The sequence below is a fragment of the Erythrolamprus reginae genome, chromosome 1 (genome assembly GCF_031021105.1).
Source record: "Erythrolamprus reginae isolate rEryReg1 chromosome 1, rEryReg1.hap1, whole genome shotgun sequence".
NCBI lineage: Eukaryota > Metazoa > Chordata > Lepidosauria > Squamata > Dipsadidae > Erythrolamprus > Erythrolamprus reginae.
The window spans coordinates 23807708-23835273 of NC_091950.1; the positions used below are offsets into that span (position 1 = coordinate 23807708).

The 27566-nt window shown below is 42.0% G+C and overlaps 1 protein-coding gene across 1 annotated transcript in view; it reads left to right on the top strand.

Moving 5' to 3' along the window:
* LOC139164705 (GRAM domain-containing protein 2B-like) overlaps positions 1-27566 on the top strand; it is a 60763-nt gene that overhangs the window by 30621 nt on the left and 2576 nt on the right. Inside the window, 5 exon segments of the mRNA XM_070747157.1 lie at positions 1278-1346; positions 3267-3312; positions 7580-7651; positions 10227-10311; positions 13443-13550. Of these exon segments, the coding sequence (XP_070603258.1) occupies positions 1278-1346; positions 3267-3312; positions 7580-7651; positions 10227-10311; positions 13443-13550 (380 nt within the window).

Sequence of the window (27566 nt, forward strand, 5' to 3'; positions counted from 1 at the left end):
TTAGAATTAGAATTATTAGAATTAGAATTAGAATTAGAATTTAGAATTAGAATTATTAGAATTAGAATTATTAGAATTAGAATTATTAGAATTAGAATTATTAGAATTAGAATTATTAGAATTAGAATTATTAGAATTAGAATTATTAGAATTAGAATTAGAACTTGGCCAATAAAAATTCTATTCTATTCTATTCTATCTATTCTATTAGAATTAGAATTAGAATTATTAGAATTAGAATTATTAGAATTAGAATTAGAGCCGGGTGGCGCAGTGGTTAAAGTGCAGCACTGGAGGCAACTTCAGCTGACTGCTAGCTGTAGTTCAGCTGTTCAAATCTCACCATCGGCTCAAGGTTGACTCAGTCTTCCATCCTTCCGATGTGGGTAAAATGAGGACCCAGATTGTTGGGGGCAATAGGCTGATTCTGTGAACCGCTTAGAGAGGGCTGTAGAAGCACTAGGAAGCAGTATGTAAGTCTAAATGCTATTCCTTATTAGAATTAGAATTGAATTCTTTATTGGCCAAGTGTGATTAGATACACACGGAATTTGTCTTTGGTGTATATACTCTCAGTGTACAGAAGGAGAATAAAATACATTCATCAAGAATAAAAAGATGCAATACTTAGTGATTGTCAAGGTTACTAATAAGCCATCAAATCATACTAGGAAACATAAAACAATATAAATTGTAAAAATACAAGCAACAAGGTTGGAATAGAGTTGGAAGGGAACTTGTAGGTCTTCTGGTCCAGCCCCCTGCTCAATATACCAGGAGATACCCTATACCAGGGGTAGGCAAAGTTGGCTCTGTTGTTTCTGATATCTCAACTCCACTCTGTTAGACTAATGTTTCCTGTAGAGTGGAGTGGGGTGGGGTGGGGTGGATTGGAGTGGAGTAGAATAGGGTAGGGTAGGGTAGGGTAGAGTAAGAGTTGGAAGGAACATGGAGGTCTTCTAGTCCAGGGGTAGGCAAAGTTAGCTCTTTTATGACATGTGGACTTCAACTCCCAAAATTCCTGAGCTAGCATGATTGGCTCAGGAATTCTGGGAGTTGAAGTCCACAAGTCAAAAAAGAGCCAACTTTGCCTACCCCGTTCTTGTCCAATCCCCTGGCCTGCCAAGGCAGGAAACCCTACCTTCAGACAGATGGTTATCCAGCACCTTCTTAAAAACTTCCAGTGTTGGAGCATTTACAACTCCTGGAGGCGAGTTGTTCCACTGGTTAATTGTTCTAACTGTCAGAAAGTAATCCTTCTCTTTGTGCTCTTCCAGGACATCAGTCAGAACAACAGTCCAATGGCACCTTCCATCAGCTCAGACCACCTCCTGAAGGTACCCCTGGTGTGTATGTTCACGTCACAATATAAACTTCCCCTTTCACACATTTATATTATTAGGAAATAAATGGTTAGACTCATTATGCCTTGTGTTAATCAGACATGTGGAATCATTGTTTTTGTCAAGTGCCATATTGATTCTATATTATCTTGAAAAGCCTGCCTGGGCTGCAAATATCGAGGTGGCCATGGGGTGGCAGCAGAGTGTTCAGAGATTTGTTTCCCTACCTCTTTGCTTCCCTCTAGTTGTCTCAATTCTTGCAGCCCATATTTGATAAAGCCCCACAATAAAACAGGCTGATTTACAGGTAGTCTCCACTGTAATGGAGCTTGCCCATGAAGGTTGTCAATCTTGAGGGTCATAAAATGTGACCTATGTGACTGACTTGATTTTGTTACTCTGTTTGTGGCAGTCATTAAGTAAAGGCTTAAATAAAGAATATGGAGCTCAACATTTTAACACATTAAGGGGCGTGCATAAGGGCACCACTGTGCCTACCGTCCCTGTCCTATTGTCTTCTTTTGTTATTTTTTATCATTACTTATCTAATGTTTTATTTGTACAAATTACCACCCTATAATTGTTTGACAACATAAATAAATAAAAATAAATGTTTACTTTTATATAATAATATAAACTAGCCGTTTCTATAACATCAAACTATCTTTTCTATAACTATCTAATCTGCAAAACCCAAAATCATTGTTTCATTTTTTTTCCATCAAAGTCCAAAAGTGGTTTCCAAGTAGCAACAAACTTAGTTGTGTTCTTTTCTTTCATCAAAGCAGTCAATTTTGCCATCTCCGCTAACTCTGTCAGTTTATAACTACCCCAAAGGAGCTGAAGAAGCTTCTTCAATGAGAAGTGATACGTCTTCAGACAAAAACCAGAAAGTCCAGCTGCCTCTTGAAAAAGCACCTTTGGGGTACTTATGTGTATTTGGTTGTGAGCAGCCCAGAGTCCTCTGGGGTTTGGGCAGCATATAAATCCAAATGAATGAATGAATGAGTGAATGAATGAATGAATGAATGAATGAATAAGCAAGGAAGGAAAGAAAGAAAGAAAGAAAGAAAGAAAGCTCATTGTAACTTTGAATGGTTCTAAATGACCCATCGTAAATTGTGGATTAGATATTCCTAGTACAGTGATACCTCGTCTTACGAATCCCTCGTCATACGAACTTTTCGAGATACGAACCCGGGGTTTAAGATTTTTTTGCCTCTTCTTCCGAACTATTTTTTTTTTAAATAAACTTTATTGATTTTTTCATTAAAAAAACCACACAGACATACAAACATTTAAACATCTTCCGAACTATTTTCACCTTACGAACCCGCCGCCGCCCCTGGGATGCCCCGCCTCCGGACTTCCGTTGCCAGCTGAAGCACCCATTTTTGCGCTGCTGGGATTCCCCTGAGGCTCCCCTCCATGGGAAACCCCACCTCCGGATTTCCATGTTTTTGCGATGCTGCACGGGAATCCCAGCAGGGGAACTCCAGCATCACAAAAACGGGCGCTTCACTGGCAACGGAAGTCCGGAGGTGGGGTTTCCCAGCGAGGGAAGCCTCAGCGAAATCGCAGCATTCCCCTGCAGCATCGCAAAAATGCGGAAGTCCAGAAGTAGGATTTCCCATGGAGGGGAGCCTCAGGGGAATCCCACCAGCGCGAAAACGGGCGCTTTGGATGGCAAAAGGGGTGAATTTTGGGCTTGCATGCATTAATCGCTTTTCCATTGATTCCTATGGGAAACATTGTTTCGTCTTACAAGCGTTTCACCCTTATGAACCTTGTCCTGGAACCAATTAAGTTCGTAAGACAAGGTATCACTGTATAGTCCAATCTTTAAGCAAAAAGCTTCTGGGTTATTCTGAACATTTAAAAAAAAGTCTCCCCCAACCAATCCTCGTTCTTCTTTCTTTGTAGAACTCTAAGGAGTCAGATGCAAATGACAACTTTTCAGAGAAAACAGGTGAGATTAGAGTTTTTTTATCTCTCTCTTTATATATATATATATATATATTTGCCATATTTTCAGATGAATAAATATATGGGAAGGAATGGCAAAGTGCTTTCATCTAAAGGTCAGGTTACTTTTCAAAGCTTATCTGAGTAGCTCTGTTGGACATGCACAGTCCCAGTCTGCCACCATCAAATTGCCATCAACTCTTAGCAGCCATGCCAATAGATTTTCTCTGCAATGATTTTTGCCTAACCTGGTTTTCAAGTCACCCAACGGTGCATCCATCCCTGCTGCAACTCAGTCCATCCACTTTACTATTGGTTGTCCTCTACTGTATTTCTTTTTCTTTCCACCTTTCCCAGCAATATAGCCTCTTGAGAGTTCGTATTATGCGAAAAGGTATATAGTAGATCTTAGCATAATGTGTCTAAAATAGGATATTTGAATTTGGCCATGTGACCCTTGGACAAGAACTCTGGATTGATTTTCTGTGTGCTTCATTCATCATCCCCACCCCTTGACTATTTATTTATTTATTTATTTATTTATTTATTTACTTACTTACTTACTTACTTACTTACTTACTTACTTACTTACTTACTTACTTACTTACTTACTTACTTATTTATTTATTAAATGTGTATGCCGCCCCTCTCCGCAGACTCGGGGCGGCTCACAACAGCAACAGAAAAACAGTGTAAAATTCAAATTCAATAATTAGAAAGTTAAAAACCCATAATTTAAAAAACATTCACCCAACATACCATACATAAACAGTATAGGCCTGGGGAAGATATTTCAATTCCCGCATGCCTGACGACAGAGATGGGTCTTAAGGAGTTTGCGAAAGGTAAGGAGGATGGGGGCTGTTGTAATCTCAGGGGGGAGCTGGTTCCAGAGGGTCAGGGCCGCCACAGAGAAGGCTCTTCCCCTGGGACCCGCCAAACGACATTGTTTGGTCGACGGGACCCGGAGAAGGCCGACTCTGTGGGACCTAATCGGTTGCTGGGATTCGTGCGGCAGAAGGCGGTCCCGGAGACTATCCACAGCATGCTCCGGAACTGTTCTATCCCAGCATCAAGCCCCCCAAAATAAGATGCACACCACCAGATTTAGTACTAAAAGTTTGACTACTAACAAAAGTTCTTAGCAGTTTTTATTTATTTATTTGTTTGTTTGTTTATTTATTTATTTATTTATTTTTAAAATTTGTATGCCGCCCCTCTCCGGAGACTCGGGGCGGCTAACAGCAATAACAAGACAGCATGCAATAATAATCCAATACTAAAAACAATTAAAAAACCATTATTACTAAAACCAAACATACATACAGACATACCATGCATAAAATTGTAAAGGCCTAGGGGGAAAGAGTATCTCAATTCCCCCATGCCTGGCGGCAGAGATGGGTTTTAAGTAGCTTACGAAAGGCAAGGAGGATGGGGGCAATTCTAATATCTGGGGGGAGTTGGTTCCAGAGGGCCGGGGCCGCCACAGAGAAGGCTCTTCCCCTGGGTCCCGCCAAGCGGCATTGTTTAGTTGACGGGACCCGGAGAAGACCCACTCTGTGGGACCTAACTAGTCTTTTCAAAAACAAGGTAAAATCTAACAATGGCTTCACCACTTCTTATAATGTCTTAGAATAGAATAGAGTAGAGTAGCATAGAGTAGAATAGAATAGAATAGAAAAGAATTCTTTATTGACCAGGTGTGATTGAACACAAAGGAATTTGTCTTTGGTGCATATGCTCTCAGTGTACATAAAGGAAAATATACCTTTGTCAAGAATCATGAGGTACAACACTTAATAATTGTATTAGAATTAATAATTTATTAATAATCAACATTAATTAAAAATCTTAAGGATACAAGCAACAGGTTACAGTCATATACTCATAAGTGGGGGGAAATAGGTGATAGGAAAAACTAGTAGTAATAGTAGTGCAGACTTAGTAAATAGTTTGACAGCGTTGAGGGAATTATTTGTTTAGCAGAGTGATGGCGCTCGAGAAAAAACTGTCTTGTGTCTAGTTGTCTTGGTGTGCAGTGCTCTGTAGCGACGTTTTGAGGGTAGGAGTTGAAACAGTTTATATCAAAGATAAATATTTTCATAACCAATTTTTATATTATCAACTGGCCAGAGTCCCAAGAATAGGCAAGCACAACAGTAATTACTTCATTGTAGCAAGGTTCTGTATCATAGACTTACAGAGGTTGGCTGGAAGCCCGGAGCTAATTAATGCAAACAGGAATGTGGTTCTTTTAAAACACAAGCCGGAGACAAGAGCTGGATCCATTGCTAATTGCGCAGGATGCGAATGGGCCACAACAGGAACCTTCTCCAACACTAAAGTTCAGTCCTTTCCGTGGTTCCAAGAAAGTTACACACCCATTTACTCTTCAGGTGACCCTGAGGTCATAGATAAACCTCCCAAGCAGTGTTCCCTCTAATTTTTTTGGGGGGTGGGCAGAAAAGTATAGTGTCTGAGCGGCAGTCCCTTCGGGACTGGGCGGCACAGAAATATTAAATAAACAAACAAACAAACAAACAAATAAAAACCCACCCTGTTTTGCCTCAGAGAATTTCAAAATAAAATAATGTACTGTGTGTCTATAACAGTGAGCTCATAATAGGGCAACTCTATCAATATCAAAATGCCACTTAAATAGTTGAGCTAGTTTCAAACTAGATTTTGATTTTCTTTCTCTCTTCCTTACTCCCATTCTTTTTCTTTCTCTTTTCCTTCCTCTCTTTTTTCTATCTGTTTCTCTCTCTTCCTCTCTTCCTCTCTCTCTCCTTCCCTCTCACTCTTTCCCTCTCGGCTTCTGGGCAGGTTTGGAAAACTCTGAGTTGATGATGATTTTTAAGTGAGCGATTGCTCACTGCTCAGCTTAGAGGGAACTATGCTCCCAAGTGGCCTCAAGGATTCTCAGAAAGAGTGCTAACAACCAGATGACTGCAAGGAATGTAAATGGGGCCTTACCAAGGCCTTATGAAGTGGCATTAACACTCTGCATGTTGATTCCTTTACTGCTGATCAGTGATTCTATTTTTTTTTTTAAAAATATTGATTTTTCATTAGACAAACAACACAAACAACATTTAACATTTAAAGGAGCTACAATTGCTCCGCTAGTCATAGAAGTCTAATCAAAAAAAGTCTAACTATAATCAGATCCATACAGAAAAACTATTAATAATATTCTGCATCTATATTTCCATTTTAATATTATAATTCATTTAATTAACTAACTAATACCAAAAAAAGTCTAACTATAATCAGATCCATACAGAAAAACAATTAATAATATTCTGCATCTATATTTCCATTTTAATATTATAATTCATTTAATTAACTAACTAATACAAAAAAAAGTCTAACTATAACCAGATCCATACAGAAAAACTATTAATAATATTCTGCATCTATATTTCCATTTTAATATTATGATTCATTTAATTAAAATCAGTTCTAATTTCAATATAATACTTAACTATAACATTCAATTTTGTATTTTCATTTTAATAAAATAATTAAACTAATTCAAGCCAATTAATTAAACACAAAAAGCTTATATTTTAAAATTTCTTAAAATACTACAATGCTACCTAGTTATATTCTTTAAAATCTATTTCTTTATATAGAAACATAGACACATAGAAGACTGACGGCAGATGGTCCATCTAGTCTGCCCTTATACTATTTCCTGTACAGTATTTTATCTTACAATGGATATATGTTTATCCCAGGCATGTTTAAATTCAGTTACTGTGGATTTACCAACCACGTCTGCTGCAAGTTTGTTCCAAGGGTCTACTACTCTTTCAGTGAAATAATATTTTCTCACGTTGCTTTTGATCTTTCCCCCAACTAACTTCAGATTGTGCCCCCCTTGTTCTTGTGTTCACTTTCCTATTGAAAACACTTCCCTTCTGGACCTTATTTAACCCTTTAACATATTTAAATGTTTCGATCATGTCCCCCCTTTTCCTTCTGTCCTCCAGACTATACAGATTGAGCTCATTAAGTCTTTCCTGATACGTTTAATTTACGTCTAATTTAACAATATAATATAATATAGTAAAATTTTTAAAATCAGTTACTGATTAAAAAAAACCACCTTATCCTTTGAATTCCTTAATATAAAACTATCCTTAAAATTTCCATATATCATTTATTTAGTGATTCTAAAAAACACAAACTGCCCATCCCTTTCATTGACAATTCTCAGGCTGGGTGCTGACTGACGTTTGGGTTTGCTCCTTATTTAACAGACGTGGCAGACAGAATCCAGATACCCTTCGAAGACTCTTGTGAGCAGCAAGAGGAGGTGACAAAACAGCAGAGTAAGTAACTGATTCTTTCAGTTTTGAGAATTGTGGGTGAGCAGAACCGATCTGGATTTCTCAGTTCAGGTGGGCAATTTATTATTTATTTTATTTATTTATTTATTTATTAGATTTGTATGCCGCCCCTCTCCGTAGACTCGGGGCGGCTAACAACAATAATAAAAACAGCATGTAAATCCAATACTACAACAACTAAAAAACCCTTATTTTAAAACCAATCATACCTACAAACAAACATACCATGCATAAATTGTAAAAGGCCTAGGGGGAAAGAGTATCTCAGTTCCCCCATGCCTGACGGCAGAGGTGGGTTTTAAGGAGCTTACGAAAGGCGAGGAGGATGCGGGCAATTCTAATCTCCGAGGGGAGTTGGTTCCAGAGGGCCGGGGCCGCCACAGAGAAGGCTCTTTCCCTGGGCCCCGCCAAACAACATTGTTTAGTTGACGGAACCCGGAGAAGGCCCACTCTGTGGGACCTAACTAGTCGCTGGGATTCGTGCAGCAGAAGGCGGTCCCTGAGATAATCTGGTCCGGTGCCATGGAGGGCTTTATAGGTCATAACCAACACTTTGAATGGTGAGCGGAAACTGATCGGCAACCAATGCAGACTGCGGAGTGTTGGTGCTATATGGGCATTTTGGGGAAAGCCCATGATTGCTCTCGCAGCTGCATTCTGCACGATATTTGGGAAGTAGGGAGAAGGTTTCTTTTTTTAAAAAATCTGCCTTCAAGAGCCTGGTTAAATGATAGGGGTGGGTTAAATTGGGGGCAAAGGCAAAAGAAATTAACTAGAAGAAATTCTAGTAAATCAGGATGTATGGAACTAATAAAGATAGAAGATGCTAATTTTACCTTGGTTTTTTTTTTTAAAAAAAAATCACCCACTGAAAATCAGTAGTTTGCGATCCAATTTCAGCCGTAGTTCTTGGCAGATTGCAGCACTGAACAAAATGGATCTCAGCTGCCATCAATGGAACAGGTTTCTCCCAATTGAACAATAATAACAACAGAGGGGAAAATAACGGTGGCCTTTAGATCACCGCAGTAATAGCCGAAGATCTGCAAACTGGAGTTAATTCTGTAGATAACAGGTAGCCGTTGACCTATGACCAGAATTGGGACAATCTTTTTTGCCACAGTTAAGCAATGCAGTGCAATTGTTAAGTGAATCGTGAGGTCACTTAAGTAGATCTGGCTTCCCTCATTGACTTTGTTTGTCAGAGGTGGCTGGGAAGGTTGCAATTATAAATAACATTGCCCAGGAGGCCGTAACTATTGGAAATACATGCCATAGGTTGCCAAGCACATGAATTTTGACCACAAGACCATGGGAACACAACCAGTAGCGGGTTCCTACCAGTACGGTCACGCCATCATACCGGTAGCGAAAACTGAGCTGCTCCCCGTTTCTGGTGTGCGTTCACTTCCAAGTGAGGTTTTACTTCTGCGCATGTGCAGGAAGCAAAAATCTTGTGAGGTGACGCATGTGTGCACAATTTTGGTGGGTTTTTTTGTTTCTGTGCATGCACGGAAGCAAAAAAACCACTGAAATTATTGTTATTATTATTATCATCATCGTCATCGTCATCATCATTATTATGATTATTATCATTATCATTATCATTGTTTATTAGATTTGTATGCCACCCCTCTCCGAAGACTCGGGGCGGCTCACAACATAATAATAACACAATGTATTACAAATCCAATAATAAAAATTTTAAACCAATAGAAAACATTTACAACATAACCAATATTATAATAAAATCCCCAACTACACAATCATACACATTCAACCCAGTCCATCATACAAAAAGGGTCGAAAACATAACAAAGGGGGGTGGTAATTATCCGCATGCCTGGCGACAGAGGTGAGTCTTCAGCATTTTACGGAAGGCAAGGAGGGTGGGGGCAATTCGAATCTCTGGGGAGAGTTGATTCCAGTGGGCCGGGGCCGCCACAGAGAAGGCTCTTCCCCTGGGCCCCGCCAACCGACATTGTTTAGTCGATGAGACCCGGAGAAGGCCAACTCTGTGGGACCTGATCGGCCGCTGGGATTCGTGCAGCAGAAATTTCATGCACGAGTGCGTCCCCTCGTGAGATTTTGCTTCCTGTGCACGCGGAGAAACAAAATATTACTTTAATATGCATGTACACTGGAGACGTGGCGCTGTGCACTACAACGCACCAGGAACAATGAGTCTATGGAGAGGGGCGGCATACAAATCCAATAAATAAAATAAATAAATAAAAATAACAATGGAAGTGGCAGCCCCCACCTGAACACGACCATTATTGTAAGTGCGAGGCATGCTCATAAGGCACTTTTTTCCAAGCTGTTGTAACTTCAAAGGGTGGCTAAACAAATGATTATTAGTTGAGGATTACATGTAGACATTGGTAAATTAATTCATCTTGCAGCGTTTCGCTCTGTTCCTTGAGATGCTGTCTGCCACCCACTCCGCTGGGCGTTGTTGTAACATTTCCCAATCATCATATTGGGCAGCAAACAGGGATCTGCTTATCTATGTCACCATCTTGTTATAAACTGTGATGAACTTTTCCCCCGGCAGAGGCAGGGCAGACAACGCAGTCAGTTGGAAACCAGAGGACTCCATCGTGCCGCTTCAACACCATTATAACCATCTACCTCTTTTTGTGAGTCAACCTTAAAACCCTGCTGTTTGAAGGGGCTACCGAGACTATCTTAGCCCAGTGATGGCAAACCGTTTTTTCTTGGGTGGTGGTGGGGGTTTATAAATTTTTATTGTTTTTCTGCACCTTACAGAGATTCAAATTCACATACCTCAAATTAGAATAAAGTTCAGGAGGGAAGTGTTTTTAATAGGAAAGTGAACACAAGAATAAGGGGGCACAATCTGAGGTTAGTTGGGGGAAAGATCAAAAGCAACATGAGAAAATATTATTTTACTGAAAGAGTAGCAGATCCTTGGAACAAGCTTCCAGCAGACGTGGTTGGTAAATCCACAGTCACTGAATTTAAACATGCCTGGGATAAACATAGATCCATCCTAAGATAAAATACAAAAAATAGTATAAGGGCAGACTAGATGGATCATGAGGTCTTTTCCTGCCGTCAGTCTTCTATGTTTCTAGAATACAATACAATATAATATCAAATGCCAAATTCTTAATCCAAATTTCCTAATTATTTAATCCAATTTATTCTGGTACATATCATTCATCCTGGGCTACCTCCTTTTCAAATCCTATCATCCGGATTTCAGATATTATCCTTCGCCCTGATTTGAATTCAAAGTGCTATTAACTATCTCAAATTCTCGTGGCTATTTGCTGTTTATCTACCAAAAATGTGCCGCCGGGCTACAATCCATTTCTTATATCAGTGTTTCCCAACCTGGGCAACTTGAAGATATTTTGACTTCAACTCCCAGAATTCCCCAGCCAGCGAATGCTGGCTGGGGAATTCTGGGAGTTGAAGTCCAGATATCTTCAAGTTGCCTAGGTTGGGAAACACTGTCTTATATCCTCAAACTCATTCTTACTTTTTAAAACCCTCATTTTATCGTAGCTGCCCTTAACAAAAGAAATTTCTAAATTTACTTCTCTTTATATCCCAGGAAGGAAAGAAAAGATAACCATTCATATCAAATGTTAATCTAATTATAACAATATCAATATACATAGGAGGAAGGCTTGTGTTTTAGACATTTTTAAAAAAGTATTTCCCGTTCGCTTCATTCCTTTCATTCCTTTCATTCCTTTCATTATACCAGTATATCAATGGCAAACCTTTTTGAGCATGGCTGCCAAAAGGGCACAGGTGCCCATGCCCATAATGCAGTGCCCTCCCTCCCTGAAAATCCCGTGCATGCGCACAACCCCTCCCTGTGCTGCCCCCCAACGCATGCGCACAGGCCTTACTGAAGCCTCTAGACTTCCAGTTGGCTCACCGGCCCGTTTTTTGCCATCCCCAGGGTTCAGAAAAGCCTCCTGAAGCCTATGGATGGTGAAAAACGGGCCGATGGCCTCACCGGAAGTTCATTTTCAAATTTCTGGTTGGGCTGTTTTTCGCCAGGCTTCAGGGGTCTTTCTTGAAGCCTGAGGAGAGCGAAAACAGCTGAAAAGAAGGCCAAAAATCATCTGGCTAGCACATGCATGCACACTGGAGCAACATTTCGCATGCCCTTGGATGTGGCTCCGTGTGCCTTAGGCTCGCCATCATGGATCTAGTGCAACAGAAATCTAAATTTTCAGATCAAAAACTGCATAATTTATTTGTGAAAATCCTGCTAAGAAAAGCTCCCTAACATATGACTTAATTGATTCTGGAACTGTTCTACAACTAGTAAGCACTTTGTAACACTTAGCTGGAAGCTGTATCTCTGCTATTTTTATTTTTTAAAATCTGAATTGTGGGTAGAAACATAGAAGTGTGATGGCAGAAAAAGACCTCATGATCCATCTAGTCTGCCCTTATACTATTTTCTGTATTTTATCTTAGTATGGATATATGTTTATCCCAGGCATGTTTAAATTCAGTTACTGTGGATTTATCAACCACGTCTGCTGGAAGTTTGTTCCAAGGATCTATTACTCTTTCAGTAAAATAATATTTTCGCATGTTGCTTTTGATTTTTCCCCCAACTAACTTCAGATTGTGTCCCTTTGTTCTTGTGTTCACTTTCCTATTAAAAACACTTCCCTCCTGAACCTTATTTAACCCTTTGACATATTTAAATGTTTCGATCATGTCCCCCCTTTTCCTTCTGTCCTCCAGACTATACAGATTGAGTTCATTAAGTCTTTCCTGATACGTTTTATGCTTAAGATCTTCCACCATTCTTGTAGCCCGTCTTTGGACCTGCTCAATTTTGTCAATATCTTTTTGTAGGTGAGGTCTCCAGAACTGAACACAGTATTCCAAATGTGGTCTCATCAGCACTCTATATAGCGGGATCACAATCTCCCTCTTCCTGCTTGTTATACCTCTAGCTATGCAGCCAAGCATCCTACTTGCTTTCCCTACCACCTGACTGCACTGTTCACCCATTTTGAGACTGTCAGAAAGGAATGTCAGGGTAAAGGAATGAAAGAACATGGTTCAATTTTTTTTAAAAAAAATTCTTTTATAGCATCCTTTTCACTATTACAGTGACTCTGGACAGCTTACAATATAATGAAAAAGTTTTTTTTTTTAAAGGAATACAGTGGTACCTCTACCTACAAACGCCTCTTCTTACAAACTTTTCTAGATAAGAACCAGGTGTTCAAGATTTTTTTTGCCTCTTCTCAAGAACTGTTTTCCACTTACAAACCTGAGCCACTGAAACTGTAACCGGAAAAGGCAGAGAGAAGCCTCCATGGGGCCTCTGTAGGAATCTCCTGGGAGGAAACAGGGCTGGAAAAGGCAGGGAGAAGCCTCTGTGGGGCCTCTCTTGGAATCTCCTGGGAGGAAACAGGGCCTCCACCATCCCTGTGGTTTCCCCAATCAGACACATTATTTGCTTTTGCATTGATTCCTATGGGGAAAATTGCTTCTTCTTACAAACGTTTCTACTTAAGAACCTTTTCACGGAACGAATTAAGTTCGTAAGTAGAGGTACCACTGTACAATGTGATTAAGATGAGGATAATTAAATAGAAAACCAATTTACTCTGGTCACTGTTACTCAACCGATTTTAGAGTCTGGATCTTGTGCCTCTTTAGTACTACACTACAGCTTTAGGGGCTAAGGTAGAAATAGTCCCGTTACTACTTTTCCCAGTGCTGACTTTCTAACAAGCTTTATCTCCATCTCCCGTAGGGTCGTTCTCCTACTTTGTTCTTCGGGCTACATTGGTCTGCGTATCATCCAACTGGAGGAGCAGTTGATTTCCATGGGGGCTTGGCCTGAACTGGACCTTCAGCATCAGTGAGTGTTTTGTTTCTTAATTTGTACAGAGTTAGGAGATGCTGTATACAGCAGCAGTTCCCCGACCTAACTGGCTCCGCGGATCGGCAGTATTATTATTATTTATTGTTATTATTTATTGGATTTGTATGCCGCCCCTCTCCGCAGACTCGGGGCAGCTAAAAACAATGATAAAAAACAACATGTAACAATCCAATTTAATAAAACAACTAAAAACCCTTATTATAAAAACCAAACATACACACAAACATACCATACATAACTTGTAACGGCCTGTCTTTCGTAAACTACTTAAGACTCACTTATACCGCCAGGCATGGGGGAGTTGAGACACTTTTCCCCCAGGCTATTTTTATACTTTGTTTTATGTTTGGTATGAATGTTGCTGTTTGGTTTTTAAGTAATGATAGGGTTTTATATGTTTTTAATATTAGATTTGTTCCACTGTTATATTGTTTTTATTGATGTTGTGAGCTGCCCCGAGTCTTCGGAGAGGGGCGGCATACAAATCTAATAAATAAAATAAATAAATATCCTAACTCCCTCATGCCTGGCGACAAAGGTGGGTCTTGAGTAATTTGCGAAAGACAAGGAGGGTGGGGGCCGTTCTAATCTTTGGGGGGAGTTGATTCCAGAGGGCCAGGACCGCCACAGAGAAGGCTCTTCCCCTGGGGCCCGCCAAACGAGAGAGTAGACTTGATGGCGACGGAATCAGAGTAGCGATGAAAGGGACCTTGGAGGTCTTCTACACCAGCCCCCTGTTCAAATAGGAGATCCTGTGCCAATGATTTATTTTTATTTATTTATTATTTATTTATTTTGTCCAATACAAATTAAAAGTTAAAGAGAATAAAAATATGTAGTAGTAAATATCAGGGAAAGGGTAGAAGAAAAGATACGAGAATAGAATACGTCAATGAAGAATAGAGGAAAGGATATATGAATGGAAGAAAAGATATATAAAATATAGGAGGGACAATTGGGCAGGGGACGGAAGGCACACTAGTGCGCTTATGCTCGCCCCTTACTGACCTCTAAGGAACCTGGTGAGGTCAATCGTGGATAGTCTAAGGGAAAAATGTTGGGGGATTCGGGGTTGACACCACGGAGTCCGGTAATAAGTTCTACACTTTGACAACTTGATTGCTAAAGTCATATTTTTTACAGTCACGTTTGGAGCGGTTGATATTAAGTTTGAACCTGTTCTGTGCTCTTGTGTTATTGCTGTTGAAGCTGAAGTAGTCGTTGACAGGCAGGATGTTGCGGCATATGATGGCGAACTATTTTTTGCTCAGGTTCCAAAAGGATGTGCATATACCCATAATGCAATGCCCTCTCCCCCACATTTGTGCACAACTCCCTGTGCCACTTGCCCTGCCCATACACACATACCTCACCGAGGCCTCCGGACTTCCGGTAGGCCTCTTGGGCTATTTACGCCTTCTCCAAGCTTCAGGAAAGCCTCCGGAGCCTGTAGATGGCCAAAAACAAATCCAATGGGCCTCCCGGAAGTTCAGAAACAGTTGGGCTGCTTTTCGCCCACCCAAGGCTCCAGGAAGTTTTCACAAAGCCTGGAGAGGGTGAACAATGGCCCAACCAGAAGTTCATTTCCGAACGGCCTGTTTCCCAACTTCTGGTGGGCCCATTAGGCTCGTGTTGTGCCCTCTCCAGGCTCCAAAGGCTTCCCTGGAGCTGGGGAAGGGTAAAATCCTCCTCCCCCATCCCCCTGTAGTATTGGATTTTATTGTACAGTGGTCCCTCGATTTTCGCGTGTTCGAACTTCGCGAAACGGCTATACCACGGTTTTTCAAAAATATTAATTAAAAAATACTTTGCGGGGTTTTTCTCTATACCACGGTTTTTCCCACCCGATGACGTCATCTGTCATCGCCAAACTTTCGTCCACCTTTAATAAATATTTTTTAAATAAACTTTAATAAATAAACATGGTGAGTAATAATCTAAGTGGTTGCTAAGGGAATGGGAAATTGCAGTTTAGGGGTTTAAAGTGTTAAGGGAAGGCTTATGATACTGTTCATAGCCAAAAATAGTGTATTTACTTCCGCATCTCTACTTTGCGGAAAGTCGACTTTCGCGGGCGGTCTCGGAACGCATCCCCCGCGAAAATCAAGGGAACACTGTATATTGTTCATGATTGTTGTTAGCCGCCCCGAGTTTTCGGAGAGGGGCGGCATATAAATCCAATGAAACTTGAAACTTGAAACTTGAAACTTTCTGGAAGCCAAAAAAACCCTCCCAGAGCCTCTGTGCAAACCAAAAATCAGTTGGCCGTACATACATGTACTTTGGAGCTGAGCTAGGGCAATGGCTCATATGCCAGCAGATATGACTCTACGTCCCACCTGTGGCACTCTTACCATAGGTTCGCCATCACTGCACTAAAGATTTGTCTCCGGTACATAAGTTTTCACTATACATATAAGCAGCAAGTTGCAAATCATGATCCCGTTCATAAATACATTAATCACAAATCCTATGATGCAACTTTCCAACATTTCCCCCAATAAAATTTCATCCTGTTCGTTTTGTCCCATGGTTTAAGCCAATCTAGATCTTTCTGAGCCTTCTAAAACGGCAGCCGCTCTAGTTTCGTGCCATCTCTAAATAATCATCCTCTAATCCCATGATTCAGATCATTAGCCAATATATTGGAAGCTAAGACAAACTCCTGTGGCATCTTTCTTAACTGGTTTCCATTTGCACCAACTCTGGGTGGGGCCAATAGCCAGTGATGAATCAGTAGGAGTCTCCAGCCTATATGTTACCATTTTATTCATCACGAGACACTTTGTTAAATGCTTTGCTGAAAACAAGGTACACTGCCCACAGCATTCTCCCTGCTAGGCTAATAGTATTTCAAAAGGGAGATAAGATTAATCTGGCATAACTTGTTTGGGACAAACCCATGTTGGCCCTTGTTAATTGCTGAGCTCCTTTACAAATGTTCACAAATATCCTTGTGTAAGGTAAGATGTCCAATCTACTGGTTTACAATTTCCAAAATCATCTCTAGTTTGAAGCCAGGAATAACATTCATGCTCCTCTGATCTTTTGTCACATTGCCAATTTATCAGAATTTACAGCTGGCAGATCAGTGATTACTTTCAACAGATTCATTCATTCATTCATTCATTCATTCATTCATTCATTCATTCATTCATTCATTCATTCATTCATTCATAGAAACATAGAAGACTGATGGCAGAAAAAGACCTCATGGTCCATCTAGTCTGCCCTTATACTATTTCCTGTGTTTTATCTTAGGATGGATATGTGTTTATCCCAGGCATGTTTAAATTCAGTTATTGTGGATTTACCAACCACGTCTGCTGGAAGTTTGTTCCAAGGATCTACTACTCTTTCAGTGAAATAATATTTTCTTACGTTGCTTTTGATCTTTCCCCCAACTAACTTCAGATGGTGTCCCCTTGTTCTTGTGTTCATTTTCCTATTAAAAACACTTCCCTCCTGAACCTTATTTAACCCTTTAACATATTTAAATGTTTCGATCATGTCCCCCCTTTTCCTTCTGTCCTCCAGACTATACAGATTGAGTTCATTAAGTCTTTATTCATTCATAGAATAGAATAGAATTTTATTGGCCAAGTGTGATTGGACACACAAGGAATTTGTCTTGGTGTATATGCTCTCAATGTACATAAAAGAAAAAGATACATTTGTCAAGAATCATGTGGTACAACACTTAATGATTGTCATAGGGGTCAAATAAGCAATGAATAAACAATCAATATTAATAAAAATCTTAGGATACAAGCAACAAGTTAGAGTCATACAGTCCTAAGTGGGAGGAAAAGGATGATAGCAATGATGAGGAAAAACTAGTAGAAATAGAAGTGCAGATTTAGTAAAAAGTCTGACATTGTTGAGGGAATTATTTGTTTAGTAGAGTGATGGCGTTCGAGGAAAAACTGTTCTTGTGTCTAGTTGTCTTGGTGTGCAGTGCTCTGTAGCGACGTTTTGAGGGTAGGAGTTGAAACAGTTTGTGTCCAGGATGCGAGGGGTCAGTAAATATTTTCCCCACCCTCTTTTTGACTCGTGCGGTATACAGGTCCTCAATGGAAGGCAGGTTGGCAGCAATTGTTTTTTTTTGCAGTTCTGATTCTCCTCTGAAGTCTTGTTGGGTTGCAGATGACAGACTTGATGATTCCTCTGTAGAACTGGATCAGCAGCTCCTTGGGCAGTTTGAACTTCCTGAGCTGTGCTTTTTTGATGATGTTTTTGATGTTAGGTGACCATTTTAGGTCTTGAGATATGATAGAACCTAGAAATTTGAAGGTCTCTACTGTTGATACTGTGTTGTCTAGTATTGTGAGAGGTGGAAGGTGGAAGGGTTTCTCCTAAAGTCTACCACCATTTCTACGGTTTTGAGTGTGTTCAGTTCTAGATTGTTCTGGTCACACCACAAGGATAGTTGTTCAACTTCTCGTCTTTATGCGGATTCATCATTGTCTCGAATGAATGAATGAATTCATCCATTGATCCATCCATCCATTCATTTATTCATTTATATATTTTATTCATATGCCACTCATTCCAAATGGACTCAGAGCAGCTAACAAGTGAAATAAATACAACAATAGCAAAATACGATCAGAATACACAATAAAATTATTAATATAGTAAAACAACAATATCCTAAAAGAACCATATATACACTACAGTCAATCGAATTCCAAGCCTGCTGGAAAAGCCAAGTCTTAACGACTTTCCGGAAGTCCGGTAGGGAGGAGATAGTACGAATCTCTGGGGGTAGTTGATTTCATAGGATCGGAGCCGAATCAACTGCGGATTCCAACAAGTAAAAAATTTAATTGTTTATGGTTGTTACTCAAGGAAATTTTTCTTATTTACTTGAAGGAAGAATTAACTGAATTAATTCTTCCTTTAAAGAAATCAAATCCCCATGAGATGTGTGGGTGATAGCACGTTCTCGAAGCCATCTCCAGCGTAGTTTCTGGTCACCTTTAGCTAGCTCTTTCTTGTTACATAACTTCTCCTCTGCTTTGTTTGACAAGGAGATATTTCAGATAGCCAGGAATGAAGACAGTCTCCATGTTATATAAACTTGACAGAGGTGAACAAAAGCATCATCTCTCGTTTCGAAATGTGCCTCCCTCTAACAATCTCCATCTGTCACATAGGAACAATCTTTATCCTTAAGTCATCCTTATTGTTTCTTCTCCACTGGGTTCCTTCTTCAATTCTGCCTCCAAACCTGAGTCAATTAAAGGCACTTCTCAATTTAAAATCATTTATTTATTTTGTCCAATACACAATGAGGGTTTTAGTGGGTATATATCTATATACACATAGTAAAATACATGATGAAGGTTATAGAGGAGATACTCATAGTAAAATATATCTAAGAAATAATAGAAAAGAAGATTTAGTAATAGAACATATCAATGAAAGAATAGAAGAAGAGATATAGGAATAGAAGAAAGGTATAGGAGATATAGGAGAGCAATAGGACAGGGGACGGAAGGCACTCTAGTGCACTTGTACTCGCCCTTTACTGACCTCTTAGGAATCTGGATAGGTCAACTGTAGATAATCTAAGGGTAAAGTGTTGGGGGTTTAGGGATGACACTATGGAGTCCGGTAATGAGTTCCACGCTTCGACAACTCGGTTACTGAAGTCATATTTTTCACAGTCAAGTTTGGAGCGGTTAATATTAAGTTTAAATCTGTTGTGTGCTCTTGTGTTGTGGTTGAAGCTGAAGTAGTCGCCGACAGGCAGGACGTTGCAGCATATGATCTTGTGGGCAATACTTACATCTTGTTTAAGGCGTCTTAGTTCTAAACTTTCTAGGCCCAGGATTGAAAGTCTAGTCTCGTAGGGTATTCTATTTCGAGTGGAGGAGTGAAGGGCTCTTCTGGTGAAGTATCTTTGGACATTTTCAAGGGTGTTAATGTCTGAGATGCGATATGGGTTCCAAACAGATGAGCTGTATTCGAGCATGGGTCTGGCAAAAGTTTTGTAAGCTCTGGTAAGTAGTGTGAGATTGCCAGAGCAGAAGCTACCTAGGATTAGGTTTACAACTCTTGAAGCCTTCTTGGCTATATTGTTACAGTGGGCTTTGGCAACTGTTCAAAGTTATATATTTTTTTACCCTTCATTTTTATTTTTTAGTTATGTTCCCAGCGCTTACCCGCTTGCAGGCTCTTTCATTGTTACTCTCTGCAAAGAATGTTTTCCAGGCCCTAAGTGTTTGCAGGTTTTTCTTTTTTCCATTGCTCTAATTGCTCCAAATGTTTCTTTACAGCCCTAACCAGGTGCTAATGATTTTCCCAGCGCTTACCGGCTTGCAAGCTCTTTCATTGTTACTCTCTCCAAATAAAGTTTTTTAAAAACCCTAACCAGGGGATAAAATAATGTGCTGAAGCTGACCAGACTAAGGACGCTAGCCAGATGAATATCAGATTCTTTCCCCCATTTTCCTCCCCAAAAATTAAGGTGCGTCTTATACTCCGAAAAATACGGTAATTCTCCACAGGGCGGTGGGGAGCGGAGATGGGAGGGGAGACAGAACAGACACCTCCTGCAGCACTTTGCCAGCCAAAAACGGGCCATGCAGAGGAGGCAAAATATTTCTCATCCAATTTGAAACCCTATGTCAGCTGAGCATAAGTAAACCGTTAATAAGCCGGGGTGGCGCAGCAGGTAGAGTGCTGTACTGCAGGCCACTGAAGCTGACTTGTAGATCTGAAGGTCAGCGGTTCAAATCTCATCACCGTCTCAAGGTTGACTCAGCCTTCCATCCTTCCGAGGTGGGTCAAATGAGGATCCGGATTGTGGGGGCAATAGGCTGGCTCTGCTAAAAAAGTGCTATTGCTAACATGTTGTAAGCCGCCCTGAGTCTAAGGAGAAGGGTGGCATAAAAATTGAATAAATAAATAAAATAAATAAATAATAAATGTAACTTTCCTTTTCCGGTTCTTCTCTGGTTTTTAATCTAGGGAAGCCCAGACATCTTAAAAGTTATTAAAGCTGAGAGATATTGCCCTACAATAGCAGAATAAAGCGCATAAGAGCAGGGGTGGCGCAGCAGGTAGAGTGCTGTACTGCAGGCCACTGAAGCTGACTGTAGATCTGAAGGTCAGCGGTTCAAATCTCATCCCCGGCTCAAGGTTGACTCAGCCTTCCATCCTTCCGAGGTGGGTAAAATGAGGACCCGGATTGTGGGGGGCAATAGGCTGGCTCTGTTAAAAAGTGCTATTGCTGACATGTTGTAAGCCGCCCTGAGTCTAAGGGGAGGGGTAGCATAAAAATTGAATAAATTTAAAAAAAATCTGATAAATAAATACCAACATGTACCGTATTGTAAATTTTGAGGAAATAGGTTTAGAAACATAGAAGACTGACAGCAGAAAAAGACCTCACGGTCCATCTAGTCTGCCCTTATACTATTTCCTGTATTTTATCTTAGGATGGATATATGTTTATCCCAGGCATGTTTAAATTCAGTTACTGTGGATTTACCAACCACGTCTGCTGGAAGTTTGTTCCAAGGATCTACTACTCTTTCAGTGAAATAATATTTCCTCACGTTGCTTTTGATATTTTTGAAACACTGGCAAAAACACTTCCTTCCTGAACCTTATTTAACCCTTTAACATATTTAAATGTTTCGATCATGTCCCCCCTTTCCCTTCTGTCCTCCAGACTATACAGATTGAGTTCATACCGTGTTTCCCCGATAGTAAGGCAGTGTCTTACTATCTTTTTACCCCCAAAAGCCCCACTGTGTCTTACTTTGGGGGTATGTGTTATATTGTCCCGGGCACCGGGGCCGGCTCGTCTTCGGGCTTCGGCCCGGGCGAGGCCTCTTCTCCTCCGGGCGGGCGGCGTTAGGCGGCGTTGCGCGGCAGGCGCGGCTGCCCGTCGGGCCCGGCCTCCATCCCTCCTGCGCCGTGGCGGGGCCGGTCCGCGATGCGCGTCCTGGGGGCGCCCGGCTGGCCGGCTCCGGAGGCTGCGGCTCTTCCCGCTGCTGCCCAACGCCGAGGATGCCCCGCGCCCAGCCCGGCTACGGCAGCAGGCAGGCAGGCAGCCCCAGGCGCGGCGGGGAGAGCAAAGGCGGCTTCGGCCCGGGCGAGGCCTCTTCTCCTCCGGGCAGGCGGTGTTAGGCGGCGTTGCGCGACAGGCGCGGCTGCCCGGAGGAGAAGAGGCCTCGCCTGGGCCGAAGCCGCCTTTGCTCTCCCCGCCGCGCCTGGGGCTGCCTGCTCTCCCCGCCGGGCCGGGCCGAAGCCGCCTTTGGTCTCCCCGCCGCGCCTGGGGCTGCCTGCCTGCCTGCTGCCGTAGCCGGGCTGGGCGCGGGGCATCCTCGGCGTTGGGCAGCAGGCAGGCAGGCAGCCCCAGGCGCGGCGGGGAGAGCAAAGGCGGCTTCAGCCCGAGCGAGGCGTCTTCTCCGGGCGGGCGGCGTTAGGCGGCGTTGCGTGGCAGGCGCGGCTGCCCGGAGGAGAAGAGGCCTCGCCCGGGCCGAAGCCGCCTTTGCTCTCCCCGCCGCGCCTCGGGCTGCCTGCCTGGCTGCTGCCCAACGCCGAGGATGCCCCGCGCCCAGCCCGGCTACGGCAGCAGGCAGCCCCAGGCGCGGCGGGGAGACCAAAGGCGGCTTCGGCCCGGGCGACGCCTCTTCTCCTCCGGGCGGGCGGCGTTGCGCGGCTGGCCTCCATCCCTCCTGCGCCGCGGCAGGGCCGGTCTGCGATGCGCGTCCTGGGGGTGGCCGGCTCCAGAGGCTGCGGCTCCTCCCGCTGCTGCCCAACACCGAGGATGCCCCGCGCCCAGCCCGGCTACGGCAGCAGGCAGGCAGGCAGGCAGCCAGCCCCAGGCGCGGCGGGGAGACCAAAGGCGGCGGCGGGAGTAGCGGACGCCTCCCTCGCTTTTATTACCGTGTTTCCCCGAAAGTAAGACATATGTCTTACTTTCGGGGTATGGCTTATATAAGCCGACCCCCCTGAAACCCCCCATATGTCTTACAATCGGGGGGGTCTTACTATCGGGGAAACACGGTAGAAACATAGAAACATAGAAGTCTGACGGCAGAAAAAGACCTCATGGTCCATCTAGTCTGCCCTTATACTATTTTCTTATTTTATCTTAGGATGGATATATGTTTATCCCAGGCATGTTTAAATTCAGTTACTGTGGATTTATCTACCACGTCTGCTGGAAGTTTGTTCCAAGGATCTACTACTCTTTCAGTAAAATAATATTTTCTCATGTTGCTTTTGATCTTTCCCCCAACTAACTTCAGATTGTGTCCCCTTGTTCTTGTGTTCACTTTCCTATTAAAAACACTTCCCTCCTGGACCTTATTTAACCCTTTAATATATTTAAATGTTTCGATCATGTCCCCCCTTTTCCTTCTGTCCTCCAGACTATACAGATTGAGTTCATTAAGTCTTTCCTGGACCCGTTCAATTTTGTCAATATCTTTTTGTAGGTGAGGTCTCCAGAACTGAACACATTATTCCAAATGTGGTCTCACCAGCATTCTATATAGTGGGATCATAATCTCCCTCTTCCTGCTTGTTATACCTCTAGCTATGCAGCCAAGCATCCTACTTGCTTTCCCTACCGCCTGACTGCACTGTTCACCCATTTTGAGACTGTCAGAAATCACTACCCCTAAATCCTTTTCTTTTGAAGTATTTGCCAACACAGAACTGCCAATACAATACTCAGATTGAGGATTCCTTTTCCCCAAGTGCATTCTTTTACATTTGGAAACATTAAACTGCAGTTTCCATTGCTTAGACCATTTATCTAGTAAAGCTAAATCATTTACCATATTACAGACGCCTCCAGGACTATCAACCCTATTGCACACTTTAGAGTCATCGGCAAATAGGCAAACCTTCCCTACCAAACCTTCCCCTATGTCACTCACAAATATATTAAAAAGAATAGGACCCAGAACAGACCCTTGTGGCACACCGCTTGTAACCTGACTCTGCTCAGAATACTCGCCATTAACAATAACTCTTCATGAAGTCTTTCCTGATACGTTTTATGCTTAAGACCTTCCACCATTCTTGTAGCCCGTCTTTGGACCCGTTCAATTTTTTCAATATCTTTTTGTAGGTGACGTCTCCAGAACTGAACACAGTATTCCAAATGTGGTCTCACCAGCACTCTATATAAGGGGATCACAATCTCCCTCTTCCTGCTCTAGCTATGCAGCCAAGCATCCTACTTGCTTTTCCTACTGCCCGACCACACTGCTCACCCATTTTGAGACTGTCAGAAATCACTACCCCTAAATCCTTCTCTTCTGAAGTTTTTGCTAACACAGAACTGCCAATGCAATACTCAGATTGAGGATTCCTTTTCCCCAAGTGCATTACTGTATTTTACATTTGGAAACATTAAACTGCAGTTTCCATTGCTTTGACCATTTATCTAGTAAAGCTAAATCATCATTGAAAAGGTGTTTTAGAAATCAGATTTCTTCAACCTGCAGGGCAAATAAGAGAAACTGGAACATCAAAGGCTTATTAGGTTTACCATCTTCACCAACTACCCAAAGGCAGAATTGCATCAGAGAGAAAGAATGCAAAGGCGGATTCTTATGCAATCTGACTTTTGTGCAGAAAGTATCTGTTGGCACCCGTCGTTTGCTTGTTTTGCTTGAACTCCTGCCGCTTTCTCCCAGTTGGCAGACTTACCTTGGGAGAATATCCAAGCCACCACCTCAACCTGCAACAGTTTTGGCTGTTTCAGGAAATGAGTCCCGAGTTTTCTTCTACTTCACTTTAGCTTGCTAAAGCGTCTCGATTCTTTAAATTCTCCACTGTTTGGGCTTAATTGGAATAAGAAGTTTCAAAATCCATTTAAGATTCTTGGGTTCCTATGTGTGGGTCATGTGTCCCGAGGCAATGTCTACAGTTTTGCAAGCATTAGTATTTTTACAAGCATTAACAGGTAGATGGTGGAAAGATTAAAAGATAATCGAGTGCACTAAAGATGTTTGGAAAAGCCTAATCCACCCTTCTTGAGAAGTGAGCTCATCTGGCCATCTAGAGGCTTCCCTCCTGAATGTAGAAGAGCCTCCCTTTCCCACCGCAGTCTTTCTTGCAGAAATAACAAACTACTGGGCTAGGGGGCAAGGTGGGGTGGATACTGAGACTGAGGAGGAAAAACAGGTAGTCAGTGGCTTACAACCATAATAATAATTATTTTTTATACTTTATTAATTTATTAAGAATGGGGAAAGGGGATGGGGATACAAAAAGAAAGATAGGAGGGGTATGAGGCAAGCAATCTTTTTATACAGTAGCATATATATATTGTTGTATATTCATTTCAAACATTTATCTATAGATAATTATTTTATGTTCAATATTCATATTTACATAGTCTTATATCTATAAAATATAGTAGTTTAAGAATAAAGTAGAGCTTTGCTATATGCATTTATAGATAGGTATTATAGTAAAGATTTTAGATGAGATAAGAAAAGAAAGGTGGGGGGGTAGTACCTGCATGCTAGCAGGAATATGTATTGTGGCAACTTAGTTTGGTTATGTTTATTAATTTTGTGGATAAAAGATATTTGTGAGTTATGTTATTAGTATATTGTCAGTAATTATCGGATGGATTGAACTCAGGCAGAGATTGTGTCAGTTTTGATCAGAATTTCTGTTGTGTATATCTTCCTCTTGATTTATGTTGAGGAGTTTTAATTGGTTTTTATTTTATTGATTTTAAAATTAGATAACCATCTGTACCACTTCTCCCAGGCCTTGTACAACCATAATTATTAATGATAAAGAGAGTTGGAAGGGACCTTGGAGGTCTTCTAGTCCAACCCCCTGCTTTGGCAGGAAAGCCTACACTACTTCAGACAGAGGGTTATCTAACATCTTCTTGAAAACTTCCAGTGTTGGAGCATTCGCAACTTCTGGAGGCCAGCTGTTCCATGGATTAATTGTTCTAACCATCAGAAAATTTCTCCTTAGTTCTAAGTTGCTTCTCTCCTTGTTTAGTTTCCACCCATTGCTTTTTGTTCTACCCTCATGTGCTTTGGAGAATAGTGTTATTCCCTCTTCTTAGTGGCAACCCCTGAGATATTGGAACACTGCTATTATATTACCCCCTAGTCCTACTTTTAATTAAACTAGCCATGCCCAGTTCCTGCAACCGTTCTTCATATGTTTTAGCCTCCAGTCCCCTAATCATCTTTGTTGCTCTTCTCTGCACTCTTTCTAGAGTCTCAACATCCTTTTTGCATCATGGCGACCAAAACTGAATGCAGTATTCCAGGTGTGGCCTTACCAAGGCCTTATAAAGTGGTATTAACACTTCGTGTAATCCTGATTCTATCCCTCTGTTAATGCAGCCTAGAACTGGTTGGCTTTTTTGGCAGCTGCTGCACACTGCTGGCTCATATTTAAATGGTTGTCCACTAGGACTCCAAGATCCCTCTCACGGTTACTCTACTATTGAGCAATGTACCACATACACTGTACCTGTGCATTTTGTTTTTCTTGCCTAAACGTGGAAACTTATTTTTAAACCCCAGATTTTGATTGCTTCGTTAAGTGAGTTTTGATCCATTCATGTGACTTTCTTTCCACAGCTGTTACGTGTATCACTGCAATTGTTGTTAAGTGAATCTGGCTTCCCATTTGCTCGTCAGAAGATCGTTAAAGGGAATCACATGAGTCCCTCGAGGTTGGGCAACATAGAAGCCGAATAAATAAACAAATAACCCCGGGATAGGGTCACTGTCATAAATACATACAGTTGCCAAGGGCCCAACTTTTGATCATGTGGCCATGAGGATGTTGGCAATGGTTACAATCAGGGGTGGGCAGCAGGCAGGATAGGGTGGAACACAGTTCCACCGGCGAAAATGAAGCTGTGTGCCCAGCTCCAGCTGACCATCCCCCCTCCCCTCCTCCTCCTCCTCGGAAAGCGACAGGGAGACCAGCACCAACAGGTGTTGCAGGGGGGCCATTTCCTCCCCCTACTTCTCTCGACAGCTGATTGGCAGCCGTTCGCCTAGTCTGAGGCAGGGGGCGACCCAGGAAGGAAAGCGTGTGAAACTCGAAGCAAATTGTCACCCCAGAGAGCGACGTGGATGCGGTTGTAAGTTGAGGACTTAACAGTTCACTTGAACGATGATGATCTTTCAAGCCACTCCCGCCTGGTCACATGGCCGGCAAGCCACTCCTACCTACCCAGTCACATGACCACCAAGCTACACCCACAAAATAAGCCACACCCACAGTGTGGCAGTAAAAATTTTGGCTGCCCATTTCTGGTTACAAGTGTGAAAAGCAGTGATGAGTGACTTTTTTCAGTGCATTGTAACTTCCAATAGTGGTTGTAAGTCAAGGACTACCTGAAGTTCATTTTAGCAGAGAATATTTGTAGCTCAGGGTTGAACCATGGAGTACTTGGTGCTCTCTGAGCTTGGTTGTTTTGCTTACATAGCATTGATCAAGTTACCTAGTCAGTGGATGGTGGGAAATGGAAGGGTTTACACCCTTTGCAGACAGCTGGACATTTGCAATCTTTTAGCGAGCGGTTAAAGGTTGTTAGGTGTCCATCTGCCTGCAAGGAGTACAAATCCCTCCATTCCCCACCATTCAGTCAGAGCTGAAGAAGCTCTCTTGAATGAGAAGTGAAACATCTTAAAAGAAAAACCACTCTAGTTGCCTCTTGAAAAAGCACCACCAAATGATGATCGAGAATCTCCATAGATATTTTAAGGACTCCATAACTCGCTTTTTGAGTATTTGTTTATATTTGAGTGGCAGGGAGGAAGTTGAATGCTGTGGAAATTAAGAGGTTAAGTGTATGTGAGTTGAAAACAAGAGATAAGATTAAGCGGCTGCTCAGTTAATATAGTCCAGGGTCTGCAACCCCTGTGCCTCTTTCATTCCTCGCTGTGGCTCCTTCGCTCAAAACATGCGTCACAATCGCCAATGTGCGACACCCACCAGCATGAGATTTACTGAGCTTTT